Source organism: Malaclemys terrapin, chromosome 10 (assembly GCF_027887155.1).
Source record: "Malaclemys terrapin pileata isolate rMalTer1 chromosome 10, rMalTer1.hap1, whole genome shotgun sequence".
NCBI classification, from domain to species: domain Eukaryota; kingdom Metazoa; phylum Chordata; order Testudines; family Emydidae; genus Malaclemys; species Malaclemys terrapin.
This window is the reverse complement of record NC_071514.1, coordinates 30,659,224-30,671,573: the sequence shown is the minus strand read 5'-3', so window position 1 is coordinate 30,671,573 and position 12,350 is coordinate 30,659,224. Positions and strand designations below refer to the sequence as shown.

The following is a 12,350-nucleotide window of genomic DNA, read 5'->3' as shown; positions in this document are numbered from 1 at the left end:
AATATGTATGTCTCTGCTATACCATTTTTTTGCCTAATTAATTTGTGTGCCGCTTCTTGTGCTAGGTTATGAACTATTCATGAAAACTATGAACTGCATGGAATTGTATATTTATAAATTCCTCCTAGGGCTTGTGGATTGAACAATTTAAATTAAGGATGTCTATTTTAAATATTGGGGAATGAGACTGTAAAGCTCAGCAGTTGGGTCATGAACTGTGAATTGGTTGGACTAATTCAACTGAAGACAAATGTGAGAGATTTATAAGAGAAAAAGGTGGCCCCGGATAGCATTTTTTTCCTTTCTTGACAGTTTAAAATAATTGGGAAGAAAAGTCAGATAGTAGAACTGACCCTGACCCATTGTTACAGATTCTGTTTCATTGTCGGAGGCCGCCTCCATTTAAAATCAGAAGCCTACCAATGAAGCAGTTGTAGTGACTGAACTTTAGTGATTTATAAATCAGATCCCAAACATGACATTTAATTTGGAAAATTTGCATAACTGAACTTGGCTGTGCAAGTCAGAGCAGAGGAATTCCCCTTGGGCTCCCAGAGTGAGCATGATCTCCTTAGGACAGTGTTCCTCTGTGTCATGAATGAAGTCACTGTTGAAGCAAAACAAAGACACTTACCTTTTCACTGTCTGTAGAAGACCTTGAGATATCTAAACATAGTAAACATCAAAAAACGTATTCACTGCTGGAAACCGGGACAACTTAAGTGTTGCACTCTGCAAACTGAGACTGTGTCTTACTTTGAAAAGCAGGTATTTAGAAAAACTTGAATAGAATTATTTAAAAAACTAGCTTTGAATTCCCCTTAACCTTTTCACATATTTGGTGTTTGGAGGCCTGATACTGTATACACCTGTAAAGAAGAGTAATTTGAGTCATGTGAGTAGTCCCTTGAAATGAATGGGACTATTTCTCTGAGTCAGGTTGTGCGTCAGTGTTTACAGGCTTGGACCAAAGAATGTGGTCTATCCCTAAGGAGAGTGAGCTTAGGGGACATTTTTCTGGGGGAGGAAGAGGAGGAAGAATAGGCTCTAGTAGCAAAGCCATTTGTTAGTTTTCCAACACTTATGAGACCTTCAGGAACTGATAGTACTGATCTGTGTCTAAAATGGAAAAAAAATAAGTTTGAAGCTATTGTAGCCAACATAGGGGACATATAGTTGATTATTTGACTGTATCCATAAACAAATATGCTGTGTTAATGATACTGATACAACTTTAGAAGCTCATTTTTTCTGATTTTCCCCACATACACCCCATACCCAAATTGCTCAGAAAAACTTTACCTGAGGTTGCCAGAATGTTTGAAATTTCAGGAGGATTAATTTATTTTGGGGGAAATTACTATGAAGGAGTTTGAAAATCAGGATTATAATAAGAAGCTAGCTTCAGTCTTAACTATGGAACAGCAGCCAATGTGCTTCTTAAATGCTCCCTTGCACTCTTAAGTTGCATGTCTGTTTTGAAGGGGCATGATATAGATACAAGGTTGGGCTACTGAATCATAGGGGAAATCGCCAGACCCATCATTATTTTACAATTTGATTCAGCTGTTTTGCCCTTAAATTAAAGCTGAGAAGCCTCCAAAAGAAGAAAAAACAGATGGGTGTGGGAGGAAGGGGAAGTAGGAGTAAGAGGGTTAGGGGAAGGCTTAAGCCAGGAAACTTGAAAAGAGAAGTAATGGCTATTTTTACAGTTTAAATTAAAATTCTTGCTTTTCATTAAATTCAGTTATAATTAAATGTGGTAATAATCAAAAAGGACTGCTATCTTCTGGCCATTATAGCAGCTGGCAGGGCCGGCTCCAGGCAACCAAGCACGTGCTTGGGGCGGCACCTGGGAAGGGGCGGCCAATCTTGGGGTGGCGGGGGGCAATGCGGCGGGGGGCGGGGGAGTTCCGGCAGCGTGGCGCTCGGCAGGGGGTGTTTGGTGGTGCTCCATGCGGGAGGTGGGGGCAGCTTCAGCAGTGCAGTGCTGCGCGGGGGGTGGAGGTGTTCGGCGGCGCGGCACTCGGTGGGGATTTGGGCGGCGCGGCGCTCCACAGGGGGCGGGGGCTGTGCCAAACTGTTTGGTCAAACTGCCAAATAAGACTGACCAGGGATGCATCATTCTGGGATATTATCACTTCTTTGGTGGCTGCAAGATTTCGCCTTTGGCACGTTGCCTGAAAATGCATGTGGGACTTGGCAGTACAAAAGAGTGGCGCACGCCCTGTAGTGTCCTACTGCCTAAATATATCTGCAATTTCTCGGACTTTCCAGTCTCCAACGCCCACATCTCCATTCCTCTGAGAAGCCTTTTTAAAATGTGTAGGGTGTATGAGATCTATATTATATACACAGTCACATAATTAAACCGGGAAAAAGAGAAAAAGTAATGCAGGCAGAGTCCTTATTCCTGTCCAATCAAAACCAACTCTTCCCCCCCCACAAGTCATAAATATTTTTAGGGGCATCAGGGAAGGGGAGACACTTCATTTTTGTTTTCAGTTGGCACCTTCTGTACACGGTGATGGTATTGCAGAGACCCAACATTTCTTAACCTCTCAGGCCCCAGCATTATCCTCTTTCAGTTCTTTATTTTTTATTTGAAATGCCTTTAAATAAGCTCTTTAAACAGCTTCTTTTTTTTTTTACTGCGTTAGTTTTATCCTCTGCTACTTGTTGTCGCTTCTCCTGATTACTCCTGCGGGCAATCTGCGCCAAAAAATTAAAAATTCTGTGCCAAAATAAAAATTCTACACACAGTATTCTAAAATTCTGCAATTTTTATTTGTCAAAATAACACTGCATAATCACGCCAGTTTCAATTATTTTGGTAATTTATTTCATAATACCTGTCAGCAAGTATAGCTGTAACAATACAGACACTCAAAAATTCCCCCAGGAGTACAGTTAAAGAAACCCCTATGACAACCCAGTTCCTGTTTCTCTGCCCCCTTCCCCCGCCAGAGCACAGCCAGGGGCCAGACACTCACAACACCTCCCACCCAGAGCCCAGCTGTAGGCCTCCCTGGCCCAGATACCCATACCCCCTCCCCTGCCAGAGCCCAGCCATGGGGGGGGGGGGGCCCTTGCCCAGACACTTGCCCCCTACTGCCCCAGAGCCCAGAGATCCAGAAGGAGGAACAGCCTGATGCTCGGTCCCAGGCTTGCACAGAGTTTCCTGTGTGCCACCCTCTCCTTCCCTCAGGGCATGCTGGGAACTGCAGCTGCCGGGAACCCTCTCGCTCCCTTCCACTCCCCCCCGCCCCCCAGCAGTGTCTTCTGAGTGTGATCTGGGCTCTGCCGGGTCCAGCAGCCACTAGTGGCAGCTAGCAGCACTGCAGGCCATTTCTGTGAGGGAAAGGAAATTCTGCATGCACAACATTCATTTCTGCAAAATTCTGCATTGCGTAGTGACGCAGAATTCCCCCAGGAATACCTGATGTACATCAGACAGTTCATAGTCAGTGGGCTTGTATGACCGGCTCACACAAAAGGTGACTGAGCACACTCTAATTGTTTGTTGCACAAATCATGAAATTAGCTATCTGTCAGATTCAGTAATACAAAAGGTATGATCTTTGTTGGGACCTCCAAGGCATGTATGTCTTTAGAGTCTTTAGAGACATGGACACCTGGAGTGATTTCTCAAAATGAAACTCAGTTAAGTAAATTAAAAAAAATCTGTATTTTCGTGTTTCTCTTAGGGCCTAGTAGAAAATACTGTGCAATTCAATAATTTAACATGCTTGCATAAACAAAGATTCTGAAATAAGAAAAAAGCGCAACTTAATCTTCAGTGTGTAGAAATAGTTAGATCTTACCTGTTATCTACACTATCTGTATTGTTAAACACAAATCAAATAGATGCTGTATATAATTGGCCTTTATGGGTATGTCTACACTGCAGTAAAATAGATGTGGCTGGCCTGTGTCAGCTGACTTGGGCTCAGGCTGCAGGGTTATAAAATTGCAGTGTAGACGTCCCCTCGTAGGGTCCAAGAGCCCAGGTTCCAGCCCAAGCCCAGCATTTGCACTGCAATTTTATAGCCCTACAGTCTGAGCCCCAGGAAGCTATGTGGATGTCTTATTGCAGTGTAGACCTATCCTACGAGTTACTGAAAAAATAACAGTCTTGACCCCAACACACAGGCTACATCTGCACTCCAAGCTAGGGGTGTGATGTAGATGTACTCATGTTAGGTATCATCTGTGTGTTGGGGTCAAGAGGGTTATTTTTTCATTGTGCCAGAAGAGTATTTGCAAATATGGAACATTAATAAACTGTATTCATGGAACTTGATTCAGTCCTTGTTACATGCCTTTCCATCGGCAAACCTCTACCTGGAGGGGACAGTTGCAGTGCCATGGGGGGCCTGCATCCTGCTAGTGTGGTGGGAGGGTTGCAGTGAAAACATCACCTGCGTTTCCAAGATGTGGCTTTGCTCTTGGGGCACCGCTGGTACAGGGAGATGCAATTTGCACAGTGAGCATTGATAGGGGTAATTAAGTCTCACTGTTTTTACTTTGTATTTAACAATCTCTCCTCTAAATGAAAACTGTTCTCCTGTTTTTTAAATGATGTTTCTGAATATCTTTGGTTTTGCACAATTGCAATTGGCAAAAATACTGAACGTTTATCAGTTTGATACAAGAACGTTTCCTGTAAAACATGTTTGTCTTCCAGTTTGAGCTTTCAGCTTCTGGCTGCATTCTGCTGAGATCTATGGAATTTGCTTGTCTTTAAAGTCCCAGACAGTAAAGCTACTGTATGGAGTTGCAAAGTCAGGAATAAATAGAACACAAATACGGCTTTAGTGCTTGTTAGCAAATAAATTGTTGTTTGACAGGCTGCGTTTAATTTCACTGGTCTAAAATTCCAATTGAAGATTGTAGCAGAACAAAATGTCAGTATTTATATTGAAGAAAGAAAGGCCATGACTCTACACTATGATCAGCACAGGTGGACTACTGCACCTGGGAGACACTTTATTCGCTTCATTGGGGATCTCTATTGATGCAACAGTTCCCCTGTTCAGATCCACAATGCAGAATCTGGGCCTGAATTGGCAGTTGCTGTTTTATGTGTTACAGTTGTTTGCTTCACGGTATATGAAAAGATTTAATTCAGTTATCTAATTTTAATAAAATTTTCAGTTTTTAGGTTTTGCATGTGTTCCAGAGAGAAATTAAAGGTGATTTTTAAAGATTGTTTATATATGTATTCATAGTGATTTGGGATCTTAAATAATTGCTTTTGTTTTCAACTCAAAAATTACAAGAACATTTGTTTACGTGTTAAAACAGAATTAGACAAAGCACTAGAAAAAATGCATACATAACAGCCTTACAGAGAGCTGGACCATATATGTGACCTAAATCATTTTCAACTCTTTCTGTGATTCTGCATTAAAATGAAGATTTTGAAAAGGGTGCCCCTCCTCCACTTATTTCTCAAGTTCAAAGTCTAGTATTTCCTTTTCGCAGTGAAGGTCAGTGCCACCTAAAATAATGCCGGAAGGCGCTGTTTCAGGTACAGTAATTGTGGTGATATCACAAAATCCTGAACTCAAGACTTGGCAGGCAAATTGCGAAGGAGCCAGGTTTCAAATACTTGATTTTAAAATTAGCTGTTTTCAATTTTGTGATTTGAAACTATATCCTTTTCTTTGCTTGCTGTTCAACTCTCGAATCTTGATCAGACTATTACACCTGGGGGCTTTCACTCTTCTCGCAGAAGTGTGTATTTGGAGTAACTCCACTGAGTTCAGTGGAGTTACACTGGTGTAAAACTGATTAATAAATTAGAGAATTAAGCCCAGCATCTGTACATTTGCAAACCTCTGTTCTTGTTTTAGTGCAATAGATTGATTAAAGTGGTCCTTTTAATAGGATAAGAAGGTACTCATTATGTTACAGAAATTAGGTAGCTGGAAATAGCAACAGTATAAGAAGCTCTTTCTGAAGTAAAGAAGTCTGATATGAAAACAAATACTTACCTTGCCAGTCATGTTGATTTTCAGCTAAGATTTGTATGGTAAAACATAAAGTATATCAAAATTTCACATGCATGACTTCTTGCAATTCAAATGGAGGTATCTGTTTTTTGTGATAGCTAATGGCCTTTCCTACTCTTGGAACTCTGTGAAATAGCTGAAGTAGTTTTCTAAATGGAGTATACTAATCAGTATTGTAATGAGCCCCGTGTTTAAGCACTTTTAAAGAAATGGACCAACCCTCCTCTTCCACCTGTAAAAAACAAAGAAACAAACAAAAAACCCAAACAAGAATCTGCTTAATTAAGTAAACGGTTTCAAAGCCCCATGCTATGTAATTTTCCAGTGACTACTTAGACTGGAATGACCTCAGACTGAACCTGTTTTGTGCTGTAGTTTCATTGTTGAACTGAAAACTGTAATATAGGAGAAGAGATATAGGGAACTGTCCCTTTAAAAGGATTTTAATGACATTTATAGTGTGCAAAAAAAATAGTTTGCAATTAGTCAGTATGCAGCCATTAAAAGTTGGTTCTACAAATAGTGAATGTTCTCATCAAAAGTCAAATCAAAATGAAAATATAGCCACTCTTAAGTTCCTTTTATGCATAGAATGCATAAGGGCTAGAAATACTGTAGTAATCACCACACAGAGTTAAGCCTGAATGTGCTCGCTGACTTTTCTGCTGCATCGTGCCATCAGTTGTATTAATCCCTTAATGGCCTGCTCCTGCAATCTTGTTTTCATGTGTATGACTATAAGAAAATTTCCCCCATAACAAGTGAAACAAAACACGAGAACTTTCTCAACTTCTTGGAAGCAAAGGATGTTTGTTTGTTTGTTTGTTTTTAAATAGTGCCCTAAATGTACCTATCTCTGCTGTACAGGGGTTAAAATGTAGCAAAATAAAGAGGCAGTAAGCAAAATTTAATGAAGTACAAAAGAGTAACTAATAGAGTAGGGTGTGATTTTTTCTAGTGGTGATGCCTATCTATTTGGGTCACCATCCTGTAATGTAACCCAAACTGAGCAACATGAACTAATAGTCATACTTATGATCTTCACCCTTAAAATTACATTAACTTGTTGATGTCTCTTTGCTAATGAATAGGACTGCTTAGTATAAGTCTTAATATAGGTTTAAGACTTTACTCATAAAACCTTTAACAAAATAACTTTTGACAAGTCCAAGTGGTGATACTGTATTTTATGGTATGTTTGGGATGTGAAAAGGCACACCATATATGGCTAGGTTCCATTTCCTCATACATGAGGCTGAAAATCCGAAATGGTGAGCACCTACAACTTCAGTGTAGTAATATTCGTGCACTCAGTACCTGTGAAAATCTGGCCCATTGTATTACTTTCCATATGTAATTTGATACACTTTTAATTATATGTGTATTCAAAGTTGTATCTCTTTATAAAAAGTACTTTTGCCTCTCAAAATCTAGCTCCCTATCTTAATGTTTAGATCAGGGATGGGGAACCTTTTTTCTATCGGGGCCATTAACCCACAGAAAAATCACTCCGGCCACACACAGCCCTGCGGAGAGGGGGCAGGCACAGAGACTCAAGGTTTCCCCTAGGCTCCGGGGTGGGGCCAGAAATGAGGGGTTCAGGGTGCAGGAGAGGGCTTTAGGTTAGAGCAGGGGTTGAGGTGTGGGAGTGGGTAAGGGCTCCAGCTGGGGGTGTGGGCTCTGGACTGGGGCCAAGGGGTTTGGATTGCGGGAGGGGGATCAGGACTGGGGCAGGGGGTTGGGGTTGGGGTGAGGGTGTGGGGTCTGGGAGGAAGTTAGGATGTGGGAGGGGGTTCTGTGTTCTGGGGCAGAGAATTCAGGGTGTGGGCTCTGGCCAGGCAGCGCTTACCTTAGGCGGCACAGTGGAGCTAAGGCAGGCTCCCTGCCTGTCCTGGCTCTGCTGCTCCCGGAAGTGGCCGGCATGTCCTGTCCCTAAGCAAAGGGGCCAGGCAGCTGTATGCAGTGCAGATGCGGCCCATGGGCCATAGGTTCCTCACCCCTGGTTTAGATAGTCCCATTGCATTTGAATGAAGTGCTATTTACTTATTAGTAAGTGTGTTTAAAAAAGATAAGATAAAATTCCTCCGTGTACATTCAGTACAAGTACTAGACATCCCGCATACACATGCAAAATCAAAAGCATCTTTAAGATGTACAGTCCATTATCCTGTGGCCAGCAGTAGCAGAGATCCCATGCAGGAGGACTCTTCAATGCATTGAATTCTCTGTAGTAGGTCTCAACAGCTCCTTGCAGAGCAAAGTAGTTTTTAATAAATAAATCTCTAGTGAGATGTTTAATAACTTTGACAGGTGGAATTTCCTGAAGCTAGACTTTTGGAGTAGATTTAATGTATAGTAAAATGACTTCACTTTCCTCAGATACTTCCTTTGGAGGTGAAGGAGGCATATTTTAGTAAAACAGCAAAGTTTGAGCATTTATTTGGAGACGAGGAAGAAGGCAAACATAAAGCCTTTAAAATGAGTCCCACTTCGAGCATGGGGGTATGAAAAGAGCCTTGCTCGGAAGTTTATGGGGGCTTTGCTCCGTTCCTGAGATTTGGCCCTTACTGTTTCCTTCTGTCCATTCTGGTCAGAAGGAAAACAATTTGTTTTTCTATGATGATTACCCAGTTTTGCAGATAAAGAATGACAGAGCTAAATTATAATTGAAATTTAGGGCCTGCTCCTGGAATACTTAGGACACTTAACTTTATTCATGTGAGAATTCATCTTGGGTTCATTGGCGCTATTCAAGTGCAAATACAAATACTTGTGTTTGCAGGATCAGGTCCTAATTCTGACCCTGTGCTTTGCATAGTGTGTAGCCTTACTGAGTAAGCCTGTCTTCTGTCACATTAATTTCTGATGCTGTAGAAACAACTTTTTATGCTGCGGTGATGAAGACATAATTGTTCTACAATTTTGATGCTCTGCAGCAGTGCCCATCTTAGGGTAGGGCAAGTGACTCAGCCTGGTATACTCTGATCACTGTATCATTCTTAGAAGAGCTGTTGGAACTTGCTGAGTTCAGGCATTCTTATATGGTAAGCAGGTGTTTCCTTGGCGGACTAAATACCAGTCAGCTAGAGGCAGAATTTCCAAGGGCAAGACACAAAGTTATCATCAAGCTGATATTTGGCTCACATTGCATTTTCAAGACTATTCAGGGAATGGAGAAGACACAACTTACTGATATATCTAACTAATTGTAAATCCTCATGCCTGGTCAAAACAATGCAATATTTTGATTTTTCAGAGGGGTTGAAATTGTAAGTTGATGGGAAGCTAGAGGTACTAAGTCCCTTTGAAAAAAAAGGCAGAAGTGACTATTGATTGAGGGGGAGGGATAGCTCAGTGGTTTGAGCATTGGCCTGCTAAACCCAGGGTTGTGAGTTCAATCCTTGAGGGGGCCATTTAGGGATCTGGGGCAAAAATCTGTCCAGGATGGTACTTGGTCCTGCTGTGAAGGGAGGGGACTGGACTCAATGACTTTTCAAGGTCCCTTCCAGTTCTATGAGATAGGTATACATCTCTACCCTGATATAATGCTGTCCTCGGGAGCCAAAAAATCTTACCGCATTATAGGTGAAACCGCGTTATATTGAACTCGCTTTGATCCGCCGGAGCACGCAGCCCCGCCCCCCCTGGAGTGCTGCTTTACTGCGTTCTATCCAAATTCATGTTCTATCGGGTCGCATTATATCGGGAGAGGTGTATCTCCATATTATTATAATAATAATTAATTATAAGGGAGAAGAGCACCTGTATCATAATGGAGATTTGGCCATTCCTTATTCCTAGATAATCCCTTTACTTCGACTCCAAAAGTCTTGGAGCCGTCTGTCCCGTGCATCAGTAAATGGGATTTATTTTGCTGCAAGCCTTGGAGGTAAAAATGGGAGGCTGCTGTTTCAAGAAATAATGTGAGGGTTGGGCTCTAAAATGCAAGACTTTTTTATTTTTACTTTTTATTTGTGATGGTTATGGTAGTGCCTAAGGACCAACCGAGAATGGAGCCCCATTGTGCTCTTTTCTCTATCTATTCCCCTCCTGTTTGTACATAGACACCTACACACCAGCTTAGTAGCTCACATCCCCTGCCTGTATGTTACTGTCTATATTATAAATTCTGTTAGTTAAATCAGTCTATCAATAATAACTGCAAAAGTCACTCTTTATGTAAGGTCAAAAATTCACCTATCTTGACTGCTCTGACACTTTTCCAGCAAATATTAACCAATTTAACCAAATATCAAAAATATCATAAGTCCTTCTCTCTAGTCAAATCTGGCAATGTTACATCAGACCATTTTTTAATTTCAGTCTTTTGTTATATTCTTACAGTGCCATAATTCCTGGTAATCACTCCTTTTTTATATATACAGTTTTGATTCTTACACTAAAGTACATTTATATTCAATAATGCTGAACAGTAACAACAACATTATTTTTTCCTAGGTGTGCCTTGCAGTAGCACATTATTCCCAGCCAACAGATCTCCAGCTCCTCTTTGCATTTGAATATGTTGGGAAAAAATATCATAATCCAGGTAACCATGTAAATGTTTTTTTCTATTCTGTAATATGTGCATGTGTTCTAGTAAGGCTAGCTACTTTTAGCCAAAAGCAATGGCAAGAGTGTTTTGAAGTTTGCTCTGGAAGGTCACTTAAATTGGTTTACAGGCTGCACCTGAGCCCCCTAATTTCTGTATCTAAATTAATCAGTGTGATGGTAATTCATTATCAAAACCAAAACCATCTTATCTTTATCCAAAACAAAACTATCCATACCAGCATGAGTACCATTATCTCTCATTCCATCCTTAAATCCTTCTGGTGTGTGTCTATATTGATACCCTGGACACCTAGATAATCCCCGTTCAGGCAGGTTTGTTTACCTGCCCTTCTCTTGGGAATAAGTGTCTCTTCTGGTGGTATTGCAGGAGGATTTTTGCAACTTGGGACTCCATACCTCCTTTCCTAGAGGCTTACTAGGTATAACCTCCCACTCAAATCTTCCACCACCCCTGCTGAGTTGGAGCACACCCTCTCTGCTCAAGGCCAGTCTCCAATTGAATCTTGTCAGTTAGGTAAGCTTGGAAAAGATGCCTTTGGAACTTGATTTCTAGTGTAACACTGCAAGGTCATTGCTAGTGCTCCCCAGCCAATACACAGCTAAAAGCTACAAATTCCATCACAGTAAGCCTGCAAATATGGAAAGTGCTGTAGATGTGATTCAGTAGCATTGACCATTTTATTTACTCTGCCATTTGCATTAGAAACAAATGATCTACTACTACAGAAACTGAATGGATGTCATGAAATTACAGATCCAAATTTTCAAACATGCTTAAAAGAAGTGTTTGCTCATTTCTGTATATGCTGCACAAGCCCCGTGTGTGTGCACAGGGAGAGTTTCATATGTTACAGGTGCAAGTTGCAGAAATTTGAAAATGGGCAGTTCTATAAAAAGGGGCTTAATTAAGGTCCACATCCTTCCTCCAGCTGCATAGTGCCCTAGTTAGCAAACTTGCAGAGAAAACCCCAGCTGGGAAGTGGAGAGGGGGAGTCCACCACAACCTCCTTAGAGCCACCTTTATCCCCTCCAGGAAATATCCATATGCCACATGGGAAAGGAAAAGGGCCAGTGGCAGAGCTACACAAAGTGGGTAAAATAAGCAGTGTGCTAATGTTGCCCCTGTAGAGTTACAGTGAACCAGTGACCGTGAAGCTAGTGGTGTTGCTGCATGGCAGTGGCTTGGAATAGGGGGGCTGAAGAGCATTTCAGAGGGGGAAGTCCCACTGTACAGTGAGGCATGCTCTGTGGTGATCATGGCTGGGATTCCCTAGTCCTCTGGTCACTTTTCCAGTACTGCATTCTACCCACTCTGCACCCCTGCCTGTCCCGTAGAAAATGGAAGCTGCAGTGTTTGTCCATTATTTCTTCCCCTACTCTGTGCTTTTGCACAGAAGAACAACATATGGGTCATATTGCATTGTGTTTTCTTCTCAGTGCATTTTTACCACATGGATTAATAATATTAGTATTTCCCACTGTGAAAAGACAACACAAAAATCACACAGTTGAGCTTTTTTTCTCACCTGCCCTGAAACTACTGGAGTTTTAATCATGAAGGGGGGCAGGGGGAATTACTGCATGCATATATATTTCACTGTTCTGATTTCAAGTAAAAGTTGAAGTTCTCCCGATCCCCTCCTGATCCCTTTACTCCCCCCGCTCCAAAAAAATAATATTGTGAGCAAAGGGACAGATTCTTAAATTTATTGGGAGTTGGGCACCTAACCTGCTCAGACACTTTTGAAAATCCCACTA

At 41.5% G+C, this 12,350-nt stretch overlaps 1 protein-coding gene across 1 annotated transcript in view; it reads left to right on the top strand.

Annotated features, from left to right (window-relative positions):
- MTMR10 (myotubularin related protein 10) overlaps positions 1-12,350 on the top strand; it is a 66,117-nt gene that overhangs the window by 38,580 nt on the left and 15,187 nt on the right. The window contains exon 6 of the mRNA XM_054041673.1: positions 10,476-10,566. Within this exon, the coding sequence (XP_053897648.1) occupies positions 10,476-10,566 (91 nt within the window). The remainder of the gene's footprint in view (positions 1-10,475; positions 10,567-12,350) is intronic.